Here is a 19,816-nt window from a genome sequence, read left to right on the forward strand (position 1 = left end):
AAGGAGATAGGCCAAGCATACAGCTGAACTGGGGGGCGCACTAAACAGTAATGCTCTCACCCGGTTTTATTTTTAATTAATACAGGCCCTGGCTGCTAAAAAGACACCTAAGAATGCGCACGGTTACAAATCAAGATAAAGACTGTTAAAATATGTACTGGATAAAGCGTCATCTATCTGTAATTACAGTGGATGAAAAATGTGGAGTGAATAGAGACAAAAAGGAATACAAATAAATTAATATCTAGAAGGGCCAAGTAAAAAACTCTCCCTGCATATTAGTTTCATTTAATACTTAAAAACCTTTAAAAGAGAGATAAAAGGAAATGTAAAACGAATCGCTCCATTTCCGTTATCCACATGATCTATGTAACTTCTGCTCTTGCTTCTGGGTTTGACCAAAGTCACGCTGCGCTGGAAACTGCCAGCTTTTTGAGGTGGTCCATGAATACCTGGAGACTCACATCATCCGTCAGGATTGGAGATCCCGATTCCTGCAGACACATAAAGAAAGAATGACTAACTGAAAGCAAATCAGATGTCAGCACTCTGAAGTAATTCCCTGCAAAGGACAGATGGCAAGAGGGAAGATGCTGCTCTTTGGCAGCAGTTCTGACACTGTCCTCTAGTGCAATCCCCAAAAGGAAGTCTTCTCTTTCTAAAGCATTAGGAATTTTGCTGCCCAAAACAAGGTAAAGAGGATATAAAATCTAGTATTCTCAGGTAAAATACACCTGTATGTATCTGTATTCAAGGTACTCTCTCCAGAATGCTAAATACAGTGTGACCTAAGAGTTTTAAGTCATAGGGGAAGTGTACAGGTAGATTTTTTCATCAGGTCATCTGAAACCTCTAAGAACATACTGTACATCAAATTAGAAGCTCACTTCAATAGCAGCCACCACAGAAAATGCTCCTGGTCTGCCTGTGACCCACATGTAGCTGGGATACAGGGATACCAAAGGGGCAGAGCACTCTTTGTGGACACCACTCTTCTCCTGCCACTGTTTACCTTGCCAGTTGCATAAAAATCTAACCTCCTAAGCTGGTTACTCCATTACAGATCCTTTAGCACGCAGAAATAACCTTGTTTCTTTGCACTGCAAAGCCCTGTAAAATCTTCAGATCCAGTCAGGTTTCAGCAAAAGCTCTTAGGTAAGAACTAGAGAACAGATGTAACCTGCTCGTGGTTTGTGCCATGTGGTGAATTGGGTTGGCTATGTAGACATATCTGTAAATGTACATTATTTTACAGTGTTCTAAACATGAGAAGCTCTTCCATTGCTTACCTGTCCCCATGCATAGAGGTTATTGTGGGTCTGAGAAGGGTTCACTTTAGACAAGAGGAACCGGGCCTATTAAGACAAAATGTTAGAGAGGTAAATGTAAGATGTAAATTGACAGCACTCAAGACTTCTTACTGCCTTAGGTCCATGACTAGTGATGCCCCTCTGCTTTTGCAAGCAAAGGACTAATTTAACATAAGTGGGGTTTAAGTCCAGAAACAGCCCTGCTCCACAGACAACTTGTCTCCAAGGGGCACTCACTTGTGACACAGGCATGTCACCAGCACTGTCCCTCACGTGCCCCCGTCTGCTCTTCAGCAAAGAGGTCAGTGTGGGAACAGCGTAACAAGGTCACATCAAAAGTGAATACCAGATCTTTGTTTCAGAGCATCATTCCCTGTCTCTTCACTGCTACAAACAAACCAGGCACACACAAGCACAGCACAACTGTAATTCCAGGAAGAGTAAAAATAGGAAGTATTTTATATCTGCACTTGGCATTGGAGACTAAAGGAACAGATGGTCACACTGTCCTTGAAAGCTAACTGCACTCCTGTCTTGGGTAAGTTTAGATACATACCCAAAGCATTTCTTTCCCATCTCTTTGCAGAATAAAAAGATATTTAACCTGGCTTTTGGGGGTTTTGGGTTTTTTTTTCCATCCTCATACTTCAAAAGCATATCCAGCAAGTGATTGTCCTATTAAAGGACGAAGTTGTAGTAAAAGCTCATCAGAAAATATGCAAGCTCTGTACTTCAAAGAGCTAAATTACCACTGTATTTAACTTAACCATCCTTCTAAAGTAAAGCAGAAAGACATCTACTTGCTCTATTCAACAACAGAAAGAGCTTCTCAATAAACTTCCTTACCTGACTGCCCCCATGTTCCGTGTGGATGTAACGTGGCATTGGGAATCTGGTCTGCAAGATTTCCTGGGCATCATCCAGTGGGGCTTGTAATAAGTGCTTGAAGTTTTCATATTCAGGCATCTCTTGGTAACCAGCTTTCTGCCACTGTGCAATAGTCTGTTGACAGGACAGGGAGGGGGTATAAAACTAGTAGAGATGTCTGCAAGCCTCCCCTTTTTAACCTGCATGCTTTAAGGCAGCAGAACGCACACTTTTCACTACCTCTGGCAATGACATTATTTAGTGTCTGTCATTTGCTGAGTGTCTTGCTCTCCAACAATGTGTAGAAACTCTTTAAGGTAACTCTTTGTCATTGTTGACTCAAGTGTTCAACTCCCTTTCATGTCAATCAGGTATCCCTGCACACCTCTCAAAGGGAACGAATCCCATATGGAATGAAGTCAGGAGCTAATAATGGAGCTGCCACAAACTAGCATGCCCAACTTCAAGTATCCTAATAACAATTGTTAAATATGAGTGAATTAGCTCAGTTCAAAAACAAAGGGAAGAGTTAAAATGCTTCCCAGTGTTTAAAAGCAAAACCTGGAAAAATCCATAACCCATTTCTTTAAGAGCAGCAGTATTTAAGTGTCAAAACCCAGTAACCAAGTACACCACTTAGCTGAAAATCAAACTGTATCTACATAGCAAACTGCAGCTCTCTGCCCTGCTTGCTTCCAAGCTTTTCTGACCTTTACCAGGTATGGTAGGCACCACCTTCATTACCAAGTGTCCTGGTAATGGATACTTGGAAGTAGGTAGAAAATTAACTCTACCCCATCACAAAACAGGACACCAAACTAGCATGAGAGCTGTACCTCAGTGAACAACACATCCTTAGCAATTGCAGTTGGACTTTTTGTTAGGACACTGGGGAGGGAAATTGTATTAAAACCAGCAGCACACATGCAATGTCATTATGTTAGTGTGGACTTTGCAAGCAGCTTATTTGGTACTCGCAGTGATGCTGTCTGCATGCCTGGCAGGAGCAAAGGTGTGCAAACAGAGAAAGAATGTGTTTCAACATACCTCACCAAGGTAGATAACTATCTGGAAGAAAGTATCCATCAGTAGGATTCTGTCAGGGAGAATACTGCTGCTGTCCAAAAGCACTGGCTGGGGAAAGGAAAGTCAAAATCATAGAATCAGCCAGGCTGGAAAACACCCTCAAGATCATCAAGTCCAAATGTTCCCCGAGGGCTGCCAAGGCCACCACTAACCCATGTCACTGAGGGCCTCCTCTACACGGTTTATGAACACTTCCAGGGACGGTGACTCCAGCACTGCCCTGTTCCAATGCCTGACTGCCCTTTGGGGAAGGAATTGTTCCCAATATCCAGCCTAAACCTCCCCTGGTGCAGCTTGAGGCTGTTTCCTCTTGTCCCATCCCTTGTTCCTTGCGAGCAGAGCCCAGCCCCCTCCCGGCTCCATCCTCCTTTCAGGCAGTTGTAGAGAGCAATAAGGTCCCCCCTGAGCCTTCTCTTCTCCAGACTGAACCCCCCCCAGGTTCTTCAGTCATTCTCCCTCACAGTTGGGCTGCAGGCCCTTCACCAGCTCTATTACCTTTCTTTGGCCCTGCTCCAGCAACTCAATGTCTTTCTTGTAGTGAGGGGCCCAAAACTGAACACAGGATTCAAGGTGCAGCCTCACCAGTGCCCAGTACAGGGGTATGATCTCTCCCCTGGCCCTGATGGCCACGCTGTGCTGATACCGGCCAGGAAACTGTTGGTCTTCTTGGCTGCAGGGGCACTCTGAAGGTGCCACTAAGCCCTCAGAACTGTATTAACCCTCACAGTTGGCCAAACAGCTTGCTTGGCCCAGCCCGTATAGACATAACTCCACCAAAGGCTACTCAGTCCATGCAAACACCTTGTAGATCGCAGTCAGCCTCCTGGAGCATCCCTGCATGGAGTGAGTTATAAGCTGCTCTCTGAAGTGCAGGATGCAAGAGAGTGATTCCTATGGCTATCCATGTTTAATTTCAAATTATCTTGTACAAAAGTATCTCAAAAATGAGAAGAAATAACGTGTGACCTCTGACAAATGCTGCCAAGGAAGCTTCAAGTTACTTCAGCAGCTCCTGCATTTGTTTCCCACCAGACACATTCCTTCCAATGTGTCTGATGGGAAAGCTGTCAGCTTAAGGAAATCCTTGTTTGTTCACTGAATAGTTAAACAACTGAAAACAAGCAGCTGGTGAGAGATTATGATCTGGAAGGGCTGAGGCTTGCTGACTTACAAAGTGGACGAAGCAAAAGTGTATGGAAACAGAGTAAAACATTCAGTGGATGTTGGGGGGCAGGAGCAGTGGCTCGGCAAGTAGAAGGGGAACAGGTTTGGGGATTTTGTGTGTGTTTTGGGATATTAATTTAATCCAGGCTGTAAGCTTACTGAAAACACAATTCATATTCCACATTGCCCCATCCCATCCTTTAATAATTACCTTGATTAAAAAATATATAAGGGCCTTTTTACTGAAATACTGTTACTCTGACTGAATACTCATTATTTTGGATTGATCCACCTCTTCCTGTTAAACAGGGACTCACCTCAGGAGGGCCATGGAAAGAATAAGCATAAAGGATGGGCTGGATCATAATGAGAGACTGGGTCAGATCTTGCCTAGCAAAGTGGTGACGGTAGTAAGAAGATTCATCTGGGCTGTTATTGAAGACCTGCAGGAATGGGGAGCGTCGCAGATGGAACATGAACTGCACCAGAAAGATGAGTGAGGGGAGACATTTCAGCAGGTTGTCAAAACGCCTGCACCCAATTCCCCTCTTTCTGAACTGCAGATCCCTTTATTAACTCCTCAGAGTTCTTTTCTTATCAGTCACTTGTAGCACTGAACTGCAGGAGCAGCCCACCAAATTAAAACAGCATCTGTGCATCCCATCTTGAAGCTGATAAATGATACAAGATCTTTTATCATCCCTCCCACCCACCCTGGCATACTTTTCCCATACTGTGGGAAGTGACGTTCTTACCTGGGGATACAAAGAAAAGGATTCTGACAATCTGAAGGAGTTGGGATCATCTTTGTTATATTGTCCAAATTTCTGGCACTGTTGGACGCAAAATGGATACTTTGGTTATTTCTGGTTTTTTATTTTATTTCTTTTTTAGAATTTACACTATTTTTTTTGAAAGGTGTTCTTTTGTTTGTTTTTAAACAGAGCAACCAAGGCATGAACATGACAACAGCGAGTAAGATAAAATTTACAGCCTATCTTTCTTTAAGTCAGTGGTTTCTGTGTCTTCCTGGAACAAGAATGAGGATTTGATCTATTTATCTATTTACATATATTAAATGGAGATTTGAAATTATCTGAGAATGAAAGAAATAGTACTTCTAGTACTACCCATTGCTTTTTTTCCATTACATCAGGCATACTATCTCATACCTAAGCTGCTTTGTACACTATGGAACACTTCTGCAGCAACTCTACTTCCTTCTAGAGCCACAGCAGCTGCATTTCACCAGCTGCTTCACTGAAAATAAGCAGCATCAAATGGTTTGAGGAATTTAACCATACATGACTCCACAATCATTTCAGCATGCATCATACCCATGTGTGTTTTGACACTCAGATTTTTATTTGATACTGGCCCTGTTTTTTTTTAGTATCTGATCTGTTAGTATCAACTCCACGTGGGTGTTTGGACAAGGCCAGAACTAATTTAGGCAATCAGGCTTGTACAATTCAAAGCAAAAGACAGTATGAAGCTGCAGAAGTAATTACTACCCTGAACTTGGCACCAGTGATCCCACACCTGAATGCTCTGGCCATTGGGCTCCCCAGTGCAAGACAGACATGGATGCACTGGAGTGAGTTTAGCAGAGGCCACGAAGCTGGTCAGGGGCTGTAGTACCTCATGCAGAAAGAGAGGCTGAAGAAGGTGGGTTTGTTCAGCCTAATGAAGAATGGGATTAGGGAGTCATGTTGCTGTCTGGTAGCTGGACAAGTGGAGATTCTGATGGGGGAAAGGGAGGGGATGGGAATCACAGCGATCAAACATTGGAACAGGTTGTCAAGAGAAACTCTGTCCTTGGGGATCTTCAAAACTCAGCTGAACAAGAGCTGGAGCTGCTTGTTCTAACTTCAAAGCTAGCCCTACTCTGAGCAGAGGGACTGAACCAGAGACCTCTGGAGGTTCCTTCCCACCTGCAGTATTCTGTGTTTCACTGTCACTTCTGTAATCTCTCTTTAACCCTTTCAGGATGATGGGATGCTTACCTACCCCATCCCAAAATTCACTGATCATACTGGCTACTGAGCTATTGTGTACTACAACTGTATGACCATAATCAGAGCACAAAAGAAGCAAGTCAATCTGGAAAGAGAATCGTGTTCTCGTTTCCAGAGACCATGTTTACTAGAATCAAGAATGCACCCAACTGCAGTCTTTGGGTCTTACCAGTCTGATCAGCTGTCTGTCCAGCCACCGCAGAACATCGGGTCCCTCCTCAGATTCAGCTCTGTACACTCCCAGTCGTGCCATCAGCACAGCGGCTGCTTCTTGGTCAAATGCAGCTTCTATGTGCTGGAGCTGACTCTGTGCATCTGCCCAACTATAGGGTTAGTGAAGGGTTAGTGCTACATGCATTCACCTCCAGCAAAACTCAAACCAGATTCAACCTCCGGGTGCCAAACACTCCATAGCCAATGCATGCAACAAAACGCTAGACAAATTCCAGCACAAACTGCATGTTAAGTTTCTGCCATTCTGCCAAAGGACTGACAGGAGACACTCACTTTCTGGCTATGGTGGTGACACGAATGCGTTTCTGCGTACTGGAGTGTTGATACTGAGTGACAAACTGCACTGCCCCTCGGCCTCCCTGAGGTATCGGTGCGTTGTGCTGCAAATAAAACAAGGTAAGCCTTCAAAACAGGGAGGCTTTTCCGTAACACTAAACTACATAGAACTGCACTGCAGGGAATCATTTGAGCAGTCACAAAGTACAAGGAAGAGATGGACCAGAGAAGAGAGACACGTCTATTAGCATTGTGTTTTCCAGCAGCCCTTAGAATCAAAGGATGTTGGGCCCATTTAATATTGGGTGTGACACTGACTCAGCTTGTCCCTTAAACGACAGCAGCCACTTGTCATCTCTATTTAAGAATGGCAGTAGAAGGTCTAAGCAAAGGTACTGCAAGAAATACCATCCTATTCCAAACAGTAACAAATTCACACAGCAGAGAAGACAAAGAGACAGACATGGAACAGAATTCCTTTGGGGTAGCTTTCCTAGCTTCTAGCTGCCACGTGCTCAGAAGCTTCTCCAGCCAGAAGTTACTTCTGAGCCATCAAGTTATTGCAACTTGGAGGACCAAGTCTCCATTGCTATTTAAAAGTATAATTTCATTCTCCATAGTATTTACATTTATATTCCCCACAGCACCTACTGGCAAAAAAAGACAATTTTTGCTCTGTTAAATAACTACTATAGGAAGAAGACAGGAAAGAATTCAGGTTTTGTTGTACAGAACAAAAAAATTAGACAATTTAGGCATATAAAAACAACTTCAGAGACTATTTCTTTAGCACAAAACACTTGGTTGCTTTGCAGCCACCCATTTGCCCCACAGGGGATGTCATTGCACTTTCTGGCCCTGAAACACAGAGTTTGGTGTGTGAAACAAAAAAAGACCAAAAACCTAGAGAAGCCAGGACTGACCTGATTTACCACTTCAAAGTAAATGGCCAGAGTTGTGCTGGGATCCAGGCTACAGATTTTCCATTGAGATGTTCCTCCAATTCCAAGCTCCTGCACAGGATCAAAAGGAAAACAGCATTTTTATCTCTAGCAGCAGGTAAGGGAAACTTACGTCATACTTTGAGCAGAGGTACAAGTAATAGCAGGCATTCTGGATCTGTTATCTTTTAGGTGTGAATGAAGTTACTGAAGGCCACAGTTAAAAGAAAGCCTTATGGGGCAAGAATTCCATCTAGGAAAGACTGTCTATTCCTAGGGATGTTTCCAAACTGTTCTCCTTGAAAACTCTGACATTCTAGCTAAGCTGTAGGTCTAGACAGAAACTTTGCACTGTTCATTTACTTCTTTGTTAAAGGTTTTTCCATGGCAGAAACTTACGCTTTCAGAGACACACGGCCCTTTAGCATTCAGGGATATGCATGGTCCAATAGCTCCTGCAATTTTCAGCTCCCTAGAGGTCTGGAACAAAGTAAATAAAAGTTGTTTGGTTTGGGTTTTTAAAATCACCAGCACTTTTCTTTCCCAATTAATGTCATCCAGTGAAACTAATCTCTAACCTTTACGTCCAAACATGCACCAAAAGCCATCCGAAATTCCCCGTTGAATCCTTTGTTAAATACCCGCTGGAAGGTCTGCTTGAAGAGGGAAGTGTTGAAGGAGTCTCCCATCACCATGTGTCCTCTGGGAAAGAACAATACGTAAAGGAACTGAAGCAACTGGGAACTGGAAGTAAATCACAAAGAATATGTCTCTCCAGCTCTTATGCATGCAAACACATGCAGAACTGTTTTAAAGCATGCCTTCGCATAGGCAGAATTCACATCAGGGAGTGCAGATACATGGATGCCTCCTCCAAAGCCAGACGTGTTAATGCTCCATCTTGGCCAGCTTGCTTTCTCAGCTACATTTCTTGCCCATCCCTTTAGCTGTCTTAAAACTGCTCATGTTTCACCAGTCAGAAATACTTCAGCTGAGGACAGAGCTTCATTCAGCCTGCTTTCCTGGATCAGGGCTGGAACCAGCCACATTACAGACAGGATGCCTGCAGGTGCATGGGCCTGTGTTGTGCCTCGGTAAACCCAGGCCTGATCAGATGGAGCTTAGGAACACAACCAACAGGTCAAACAACTGCTGCTTACTGTACACTACGATTACTTGCAAACACCTTGCTCAAACCCTCCTTTGACTCTTTAGACATAATGGCTGATAAGACATGCTGAGCACCCAAAAGGCCTGGTTTAGCACACAGCCATCCTCACAGAGATCCTAACTGGTTTCAGTGATACAGAACACAAGACATGTACCCCTTAGAGATGTCACTTAAAACTAGACCCGGGGAAGCCAAGAATCCCTGGAGAAAGCACAAGTGAGCTGTTAAGTGGAGAGAATTTGGCCCAGACAAAGAAAGCTTCTAACCACAGCGCCTGACAGTCTGCTCTTCTGCTGGCACTTCAGTCATGCAACATCACAAAGCACGGCAGATCTATCCCATAAATTCTGGAAAGGATACTTGCTATCTCCCAAAGAGGCAGGAAGCGTTTGCAAAGGACATGTTACACCATGCTTTAGAATACCTTTCTCAAAGCAGGACATGGAGTTTTCTACCAGCAGTGCTAATTCACATGCTGTTTTGAGACTTCAGAAATGAGGACTTGGGATCAGGTGAGGTTTGCCATATAACTCCTGGCAAATTCAAACCACAGTTTAGAAAAGACTGGTAAAAATCTCACCTTTTTGCAAACTTAACTGCTTTCTGAACTGTTGGCCCCATCCAAAACAACAACAAAATAAAGCACAGGTGCCACCTTTGTGCTCTCCGGTTGTGAACATACCCGGTGAGGTTTGCACAACACTTCATCTCCAGCAGTCCAGTCTGATCCAAGGCGCAGGCATAGATGTCAATGCAATGCCCATTGGCTGCAGCGCGATTAGCCAGGGTCTCATAGTGCTGGGGAAACACGTGGTGGTCAGGATGCTGCAATGGGCAGTTTTAATACTGCTCCCAGCTGAGGCTTACCCATGAAACACAAGGTTCAAATGATGTGATTACCAGTGCTCTGGTAGCTAAACAGTTCTGCTCTTATTGCTGGAGCACACTTCTCCCTCAAAGGAAGTTTGTGTTTGGATGAGCTTGAGTTGCATGTCAGAGGTGCCATACTACTTTTCTGTAAGCTGACAGGCACATTCATGTCTGACATTTTTACCATTTTAACTGGGTTTTTTCCATAGAATCCCAGACTGCTTTGGATTGGAAGGGACCTTAAAGCTCATCCAGTTCCAACCCCCTGCAACAGGCAGGGACACCTTCCTCTAGACCAGGTTGCTCCAAGCCCCATCCAACCTGGCCTTGAACACTGCCAGGGATGGGGCAACCACAGCTTCTCTGGGCAACCTCTGCCAGGGCCTCAGCAAGGACTTTTTCCTACTATGTGATCTAAATCTCCCCTTTGTCAGTTTAAAGCCATTGCCCCTTGTCCTGTCATTACCTGCCCTTGTAAAAAGTCCCTCTTCAGATTTCTTGCAAGCCTCCTTTATGTATTGGAAGTCATAGGTCAAGAAGACAAAGGATGCTTTCAGGGAGAGACCAATTCTTGGAAAACAGCTTTTCTCCTCCCCAGAAAGAGATACAATGATGCTGATGAACAAACTCTCTACCCACCATCAGCTAAGAAACCATACTGCAATACTTCTTTCTCTGAGAAGGCACAAGACCGTACTGGAGAGGTAATGGGAAGGAAGTGGTTTTTACCCTTCCTTTGACCACTGTCATAATTTAACATACACAAAAAGCTCAGACACTTCAAGGACAACCATGCAAATATCTGGACATACAGTTCCCACATCCAGAGAATGGAATATGTTTGTTCCGTAGGGAAGGACACTGAGTAGCTGTCAAAATAGCAGTGTAGGTTTGTGTTATGTACTTTCCCCTCATTTAGTGTTCTGACACAACATTCAGGTTTTGGTTTTAAACATTCCCAGCAGGCACTAGCACCTACTTTGGTGGCCTTCTTCATGAACCTTGCATTGTCCTTCTCTATGTCATGCCAAGAACGGATGGGTGTTTTCAGCTCATCTCCTACCACCATGCCTGGTCCTTGTGTTGGTGGCCCACCTGTAAACAGCATTATTCTGGCCCCTGTGTTTGGAAATGTGCCCTAAAATAAAAATAGAGACTTATGTTAAGGGGGAAGAGGAGGGAGAATATTATTAAATGGCAACCAATGCTTTAGGGACCTGTCTCTGCTAGAGTCCACCTCACTAAATAGCAATGCGTTTCCTGACAGTCACAGCACTCTCATGTCTAGACTCAAGCTACGTCAAGCTTCATGTCTTTGTAACAGGAAACAGACAGTTTCTGTTCCTTTTACTTACATCTTAGATGACAGTCAGATAAAACCAGTGCATCCTATCACCTCCACGTGGTGACGCACACAGGAATCAGAGACCTTGAAACACCTGTGTATTTTATCATTTAGATGGAAACCCCCAGCCCACATGTCAAATGTCGTAGAGACAAACTGCACCTCTACAGCCAATGTACCTGGGCCACAAACCAAGGTGGACTGACACCTGCACACCTCTCCACAAAGACTCACACGTGCTTACTTTGACCACCTCATCTCAAACAGCAGCATGAAGAAAAGTACCTCCAGTAAACCAACTGCAATCGAAAGAGCTACTCCAGTGGAACGTAAAGGCCTCTTTCCCTGGGTCACTGGCCATGGATCCCTTTGCAGTTCTCCAAGCAGATCTGTTAAATTCATGTCAACCTTATGTACTGGCTGCAAAAACCTGCAAAAACCCAAATAAAATGTTTTCCTGCTCAGAAATTTAGAGAAGAAAGTGCCTCTCTGTTCCTGGCACACTTAAATTGCACTGAGTTATCAGAATTAAAAAGTCAATGGCATGTGCCCTTCTTATGTCCACACTTCCCAAGGCCTTTGCAAAATACAAGAATCGATCAAAGCAAGACATCAGGAACTGACAACGAGCCAAATCACATCACGCATAGGAAAGAACTGCAGTGGTGGTTTAGTCTACCAAAATGCACAAAAGCTGCCACTGAAAGATAGAAGCCAATAAAGAAAGAAACTATATTCAGCAGAGGCAGATACAGCTTTACAGCTCAGGGATCACTTTTGCCTGTCAATCACTTTTTGGACTTTTCTAGGCCAGGGGTAGGAGATGGTATGCAGGATTGTTAAGACAAGCCCCACCACTGGCTGTTCAATGAAAAAGACAAGCCCCTGCCCTAAACAACTCCTGAGCAGTGTGATTTCCAAAGACAGCTACTCTGTTTTTCAAGTAGAAACCCAGGCTGAATGTCAATCGTGTTCTTGCAACTGCAAACCCAAGACACTACAGTAAGTCTGATACACTGCCAGCAGCTCTGGTAAATCCCATCATACCTGTCACCTGAAACAGAGATATAGCTGTGACAAGAGAATGCTAGTTACATCTTCTTACAAAGATTCTTCTTGGGAAACCCAGGTTTATAAGCATGACACCAAAGGGACATAAAACATCTGTCCTGCTCTTCTGCTGTGCTGGTGCAGCTTACCTGCTTGAAATAACAGGTTGCTCTGGAGTCTGAAGAGGTCTTCCCTGTTGAACAGGCACAGCTGGCCTTGAAAGCCCAAGCATATCCTGGAGAACAGTAAAGAGGAGGCAGAGATGTACTGTTTAAGCACTAAACATTACTTGCTGTCAAACCCTGAGGCTGCAAAACTGTAACATTAAATACATTAAAATTTGTGCAATTTGTAATCTTTGTACTCCCGTTAGAAATGGATCACTGAGCCCATATGTGGGATATACTAGCTGTATTTTGGACAAGCTTCAGTCAGTGGCAAGAAGAAAGGACAGGAGCCCAGTGCTTGAAAGACCAGCAGTGGTGTCAGCAGAGCCAACAGGAACAAGTCAGCGGCCTAAGACATGGCAGAACATACCTGTATTTGCTTCGCTGTCAGGTCCTTTGTGCCCCTGAACACGTAGCTCTTGGAAATCCCTTCACAGCTCAGCTCATGAACCTGGATCATTCTGCCAAAAGTGATAAGCCCCACCAGAGCATCAGAAGGCAGCAGGCTCAGGGACATCTGGAGGGACTCCTTCAGTGCCTGCAAGTCCTCCTCTTCCAAACATGTGTCGACAACATACAGGAAGATCAATGGTGTCTGTGGACCTCGCTGATGTGGAAAGAGATGCATTTACTGGGTGTGTGCATATGCCAGGTGACATTTCATAATGCCTCCAGGCAAGGAATAAAATGAGCCCTACCTTAAGCACATTGCAGAAATGTTATTTATTTGCATTATCTTAAAGAAATCTAATACACATAATCTGTCACAAATAAGACAGTTCTGGGGGGTTTCAAACTTGCCTATGATTCACTTACCTGCACGATATATTCGATTGTTGAAAACTGAGGCATAAGCTCTGCTGGTTGATTGACTTCAGATATGCCTGCATATGCTGGAGGGAACTGAAAAAGAGAACAAAAAGATCAGGACAAGGAAGTTGCAGGACAGAAATGTAGGCCCTCCTCTGCAGTACAGAGGCTGCCCTGCTCATGATGTGGTTATTCGACTCCTTATTTACTGCCACTGCATCAACCTGATTAACTCATGCCAAGAGACCCACAGTGCTGTTTTCCAAAGCACAAACAAGTTCCCAGCAGTATGGACAGCTGCTCAATCCAGTGTAAATAAAAGGCAGGACTAAACCAGTGACTATGCGTTAGCTGGAATTCACTTAGCCACATGACAGTTATGATGGCAAAAGTCTACTCAAATCTAATGGATTTCATACTCGACAAGAACAGTAAACATCAAGTGCAAAAAACACATTGGGAACACATGGGACAAAGATAGCATTATTATCTCCTTCCTAAGCTCTGCATGCTGGCAAAACTGAACTCAAGCTGACAAGATGTCAGGTAAAACAGACCCACTACCAAGTACTCTGTTCTGAGTTCATCAGGGGAAAAGGCCAAGGGGAGGAATCTAGAAAGGTGGAAAAGCTGAATATCCTTTGCCAGGGATGTTCAATAAGATTGTTCCCTGAAAAGAGGAAAGGGCTGATGCTTTTTCCAACTTACCTGATTTCTCTGAAAACAGAAGTTACAAGCCCAGAGCTTGGCCCGATAGTCAACCTGGCTGCAAGGGAAAGATGAAGCATTAGTATGGAACGATGGACACAGGACTGATTTTACAGCACAGCTTCACAATTGTCCATGCTGGTTCACAGCACTGAGGAAGAAACAGAATACCATACACTCAACTTGAATGACAAGAGGTTTAGGGATTCAGACTCCTGTTCTGTTGCTAGAAAGTCCATCAGCTGACCCAGCCCTGGAGTTCCAGGCTTGTCATCATGACAGACCACTGACAGCTCTCTGGAGCATAGGTTGGGTAGACAAAGACTCAGGTCTAATCATTCTTTCACTATACTTGGACTTATTTCAGTCATCTTATTGTTTGCACAGCTGTAGCACGCAAGTACTCCAGTCACAGAGCAGCAGGAGCCACTCACCCAGATCCTGCACAAACACTGAACAAACAGGCTGCTCCCTGCCCCAAAGAGTTTACTTAGCTCATTAGAACATCCTGGAAAACGCAGGAAAATGCAGTAAAGCCTGGCCATACTCTTGGTTTATGGGCTTGATCTCTTTTTGCTTCCTCTTACTGGCCTTCCCTGCTTTTTCTCAGCCCAACACTAATCTCTCAGTATGTGTGATCATCACATGATTTTGGGACCAAGATTGTTCCTCTTGAATTGTCAGCAAAACTTCAAAGACAACTGTGATCCTCACAGGGGAGCTGACCTACAAGCAGCAGGAAACCAACTGAACGTCACAGTGCAGATAAGTTTCATCATTCATCACAAACTCCTTGGCCATTTTCCTATCATCTCTGCCTTAATAACCTCCCCAAAGGCACACCTCTCTCTTCTGGCTCTAGCAGCTCTAGTTACAGGCTGGCATTCAACATCATGCATGCATGGATTTTAGGGATGTGGAACTGCTTGAGTGAGTCCAGAGAAGGCCACAGAGATGCTCCAAGGGCTGGAGCACCTCTGCTCTGGAGCCAGGCTGAGAGAGCTGGGCTGGGTCAGCCTGGAGAAGAGAAGGCTCCTTAAGGGGAGACCTTAGAGCAGCTCCAGTGCCTAAAGGAGGCGACAAGAAATCTGGAGAAGGGCTTTTGATAAAGGCAGGTAGTGTAGGACAAAGTGGTTTTAACCTGACAGAGGGGAGATTGAGATGAGACATTAGGAAGAAATTCTTCCCTGTGAGGGTGCTGAGGCCCTGGCACAGGGTGCCCAGAGAAGCTGTGGCTGCCCCATCCCTGGCAGTGCTCAAGGCCAGGTTGGACACAGGGGCTTGGAGCAACCTGGTCTAGTGGAAGGTGTCCCTGCCTGTGGCAGGGGATTGGAACTGGATGAGCTTTAAGGTCGCTTCCAACCCAAACCACTCTGGGATTCTATCATTGTATGACTTCAACAAACCCACGGCATCTAACTGAAAGAGGCCACCAAGCACTAGACAGAGAAAAAGAGGTATAAGGAAGCAGCAAAGCTCAGATAAAAACTAGGTACTATCCATCCTCTATTACCATCCCCAGCCCAGAAATTCATACCAGAGTGGGTTGAGCACTGCTTTGCAAGTCGGCCTGCTACAAAGCACCGGCTCATACTGCGCAGGAGGCAGGTCAGGACGCTCTTTCAGCGGGGTCAGAAGACAGGCCAGGGGCACAACCATCCTGGTGGCCTCCAGCCTGCTGGAGGGCCACACGTTCCAGCTGAAACGCACACCATCACGCTCCTCATTTTGCTGGATGAACTCCAGGTACGTCGCCATGGGACTGCAGAAGCTCTGAAAGGACGTAAGCAACACACTGCATGTAGACACAAGTTACTGCAGGACAAAGCCAATACACTATAATGAGTTAATCCCATTATCAAATGGACAGTGTGACTGTGTTAACCTCTTCCGTCCGGTGCTTTCCAGACATCCCAGGCAATTAAAACACCACCAAATCCAAAGAAGAAACAAGGCAATCAGACACTGTAAGCTAGATGTGAGGGGTTTTTCCCTTCTGACCCACATTTAACCCACTCAGTACCCGCTCAGCCTCATACTGGCCTCAAGGCAATCCTGCCTGACTCAGGTAAGGGAAAAACAGGTTTCCAACATAACCTGAAGCCTTCAGCTGAAACCTCGGCGGGGGAAAGAAGGCCAAAGCACTCATCACAAATGTCACCGGGCTGCCAGCCTGACCTGCTTACAGATGGAAAAGAGCACATCACAAAAAGGTCAGAAAAGACCTTCGGCCTCACTCCAACAGCTCCATGTTCCCCTTGTGTTGCTGTCCCCAGAGCTGGATGCAGTGCTCCAGGTGGGGAGAGGACACACACCTCCAAAGCCTCAGCAGATGAGTGGCAGTAGTCTTCCAGCATCCACACGGGATCTACTACAGGGAACACTGCTCACCCCCGCTCCTTCCTCGCGGCACAGCTATAGGGGACACTGCGGATCCCCAGCAAAACCACAGGGACCACCTCCGACCCCTACGGTAATTCCACAGGGAAAAGCCCTAACCCCCTCCACTGCTGAACACCCAGCACCTCCCATAGGGAACACCACCGACCCCTCCATCCTCTCCCATAGGATACATCACTGAATGCCCCCAGCCCCTCCCATAGGGGACACCACTGACACCCCCACAGCTCTCCTACAGGGGACAGCACGGACACCCCGTCCCCACAGCGCCCACCTGCCCGCTCCGCGCCGCTCCCCACCGCCGCTGATCTCCCGGCAGGCCCCGCGCACCCGGCAAGGCCAGCTCAGCGGTACGGCGTGCCCGTAGGCAAGATGGCGGCACCGGCACGCCCCACCCGGCCCCGGCGAGGCTCGGCCGACATCTTGGCTACGGGCACGCTGCGCGCCGGTCTGAAGGAGGGGAGAGGCGCGACCCTATCAAACATGGCGAGGCAGCGGCGTCGGGCCGCCATCTTTACTAAGGGTGCCAGGTGCAACGCTGGAATGGAGACAAACGGGGTGCCCCTACTAAAGATGGCGGGGGAGGCGTCGCCTTCCGGCGCTGGCGGCCCGACAGGGTGAGGGGAGCATCGCCTCTGTCAGGGTGCTCGGCAGCTATAGATGGTGCTGTCGTGTTCGTGACAGCTTTACCCTCAGGGCTGGTTTGAGGCCACAGGGGTTCATCACTCATCATAGAAGAAAGCCACCTATGCTTAAAAGCTGAAGTATATAATATTCACGTTACTACTATTGTTAATGTCCTCAGACCCAGGACTTGCTTTCCAAGCACTATCAGTAAGAGGCAAAGCAAATCTGCTCCTCTGCAGTTGCTTGCTTATCCTTCATTTTACAGCTTCCTCACATCGCCATGTCTCCAGAGCAAAGCCCAGCACCGTAACTGGGACCCAGGGCTCCAAGACCACGCTGCACACACCCTGCTAGCATTAGGTTAAACCATTGAGCAGCTGCTGCGAGCCTGTGTCCTGGTTTCAGCTGGGATAAACTCCATTTTCTTCCTAGTAGCTGGTGCAGTGCTGTGTTTTGGATTTAGCATGGAATGATAACACAACTATGTTTTCGTTGCGCTGAGCAGCGCTCACACAGAGTCAAGGCCTCTTCTGCTTAGTGTTTCTAGACCAAATAACTAACATAAAAGCTTTCCCCTTCTGTTTTCTTGGAAGAAACAAGCTTGCTCAAAAAGTGAGAGAAGGGTAGGGGGGGAACCACCAGCTGCCTGTATAAGCCCCACTCGTTTTGTGCTTAACAACTGAAAGAGAACGCTTTGAGCTCTGCTTCCCCTCTTCCTCACTCGCTCCAGGATCTCCGGAGGAGCGGGAAGGCAGTCTGTGTGTGGTGGAGAGCCCTGTTTAAGGTGTCTCTGCCCTGTTTCAAAGCAGAAAGTGTTCGGCAGCGATAGGAAACCCAGCTGTCCCCACTGGGGACTGTTTATTCCCCAAAAGCGCCCTAAACATAGAGGGAAAACAGGAAACTAGAGCTTTCTCTTCCCTTTCTGTGCCCCATGGAAGCCATACCAGGAGGAGCCAGAAGGTGGCACTCGAACAGCACCACATGAACAGCCATCGCTTTAAACGCCTCCAACTCAACAGAGTGAACTAAAGCAGGAGAAACGGAGCAGCCATTGGGCCATGGGGTGAATGGTTTCACTATCACACGCTTGCCATTAACGTTGATGTTTTAGCCTTCGGACTGTAAAGGCTAGACACGTCAGGCAGTTCCTGCTTAGCTGTTCTCCGTCAGTTCACAATACAGCCTGGGACTGAAGTTAGTGTTTCTCTCGGGAATTGAAAAGCAGTCTGGCACTTGATCCCATGTGGAGATGGCATTGGGGTGTGACAACCCTCCACTTGCCTTTGGACAGTTGGGTACCACTGGTGAGGAAACAGCTCCGAGCAGCTTGGTAGGTTCACAGCAGGGCCAGCTCTCCAACCCAGGAGGTACCCGTGGTCCTGCCCAACTGGAGCCTCTCCTAGGAGGCTTGCATAAAGATATGCGCGGGTCATGCTTCCAAGCAGTCATCCATCTTTTGAGGGTTAACTTTAGCTCACAGCTTCCTACGGCTGAGTGTCTTCACTCACATTCAGTACTGGAGCTAGTACTGTAGCTTCCTCAAAAGGTTCCATCTCGTACCAGTTTCTAAAAGGGACAGCTTTTCTTCAGTCTTCTACATGGCAACTCAGGCAGAAAGAAAACCCACTATACTGTTACCTTTTAGCATTTACTCCCTTTTTAAGGAAGAATTAGAGGCTGACAGATAAGCCAGGTTTGTGACAAACCAGAGTGACAGAAAGATCATTCCTCCAATTCATTTATAAGTAGGTCAGATTCCTGTTTTGCAGATAGGCAAGTGAAATTGCTTTACTTTTCTCTATAGGCATAAATGTGTTTTTCCAAATTCGAGAAGCTTTGTTAGAGCTGCAGCACCAGGAAGCTTCAGAGACCACAGCGGTCATCTAAACCAGGTAAACCCTATACAAATGAACCAGAATTTAGAGAGCTTAATAGACCAGTTCTCTGCTTCCTTAAGCTATTCACAGACAAGCTCAGCATTTTCCTATTGCCAGGGAATATGGTTTTACTGCATGATGTGACATACCTGCATAATAAAGACATGTTGTTTCCCTGAAAGCTATCTTTTAGCTGCAGCAGAGCACAAACAATGTGTTATCTCTGCCAGCAGGATTCAGAATGCCATTGTGTTAGGTCCTCTTTGAACACAAGAAGACAAAAGGCAGCCCCAGCCCCACACCTCAAGGAAATTACCTTTGGCCATATAACAGGTATCTGAAGCAGCATTTTCCTCAGGCTTAAGTGTGCTGAGTGGTTAAAGTGGCAGAGAAAGAATAAACATCTCATCATTTAAATCCCAGTACTCTTTCTGTAAGAGCTCTTCTGCCTCTGCAGAGATAATGCATCCCTGTCACCTCTGCAACAAAAGAGCGAGCTGGCTGTGGGTGCTCACACGAGGTAAACAATCACATTCAGCTTATCAGTACTAGTTGTTTGCTGGAGACAGCGTGCCCAGCCGCCCACAGACAAGGAGCCTTTGCCTCTTATCTACACCCTCACTGAATAGGACAGAAACCATGTTTTCGTTTTATTCTTTGTTCAACACTTACCTTCTGTCCACAACCCACGATGTAAGTAGGAAGGTGGGGGCCAAGGAAAATTTGAACATTTCTATATGTGATCCAGTCTACTTTTAGAAGGTGCGAACTCCTGGACAGTTTTGAAATAGCTAATGTAAAGACTCCTACCCTTATTAGGTAGACTGTCTTCCAAATGGCAGCCCAACTGCTTACTACTTGTGGTCCAATTACCTGGCAAGCTGATAATTCAATT

At 45.9% G+C, this 19,816-nt stretch overlaps 1 protein-coding gene across 1 annotated transcript; it reads right to left on the reverse strand.

Moving 5' to 3' along the window:
- Window positions 1-18: 18 nt before the first annotated feature.
- SEC23B (SEC23 homolog B, COPII coat complex component) lies at window positions 19-16,980 on the reverse strand. The gene is made up of 20 exons (XM_061367083.1): window positions 16,692-16,980; window positions 15,555-15,790; window positions 14,018-14,075; window positions 13,316-13,402; window positions 12,870-13,106; window positions 12,482-12,567; window positions 11,568-11,712; window positions 10,917-11,075; window positions 9,750-9,865; window positions 8,475-8,598; window positions 8,296-8,376; window positions 7,879-7,968; window positions 6,953-7,059; window positions 6,615-6,768; window positions 5,183-5,260; window positions 4,745-4,906; window positions 3,225-3,311; window positions 2,157-2,312; window positions 1,290-1,355; window positions 19-494 (listed from the first exon to the last, which is right to left on the reverse strand). Exons 2-20 carry the CDS (start codon window positions 15,773-15,775, stop codon window positions 405-407), a joined length of 2,304 nt encoding a protein of 767 aa, XP_061223067.1. The 5' UTR covers window positions 15,776-15,790; window positions 16,692-16,980; the 3' UTR covers window positions 19-404.
- Window positions 16,981-19,816: the final 2,836 nt, after the last annotated feature.

Source organism: Neopsephotus bourkii, unplaced genomic scaffold (genome assembly GCF_033783945.1).
Source record: "Neopsephotus bourkii isolate Nb327-2 ecotype Australia unplaced genomic scaffold, CSIRO-AGI_Nbou_v1 NB_1373, whole genome shotgun sequence".
Classification (NCBI taxonomy): Eukaryota; Metazoa; Chordata; class Aves; order Psittaciformes; family Psittacidae; genus Neopsephotus; species Neopsephotus bourkii.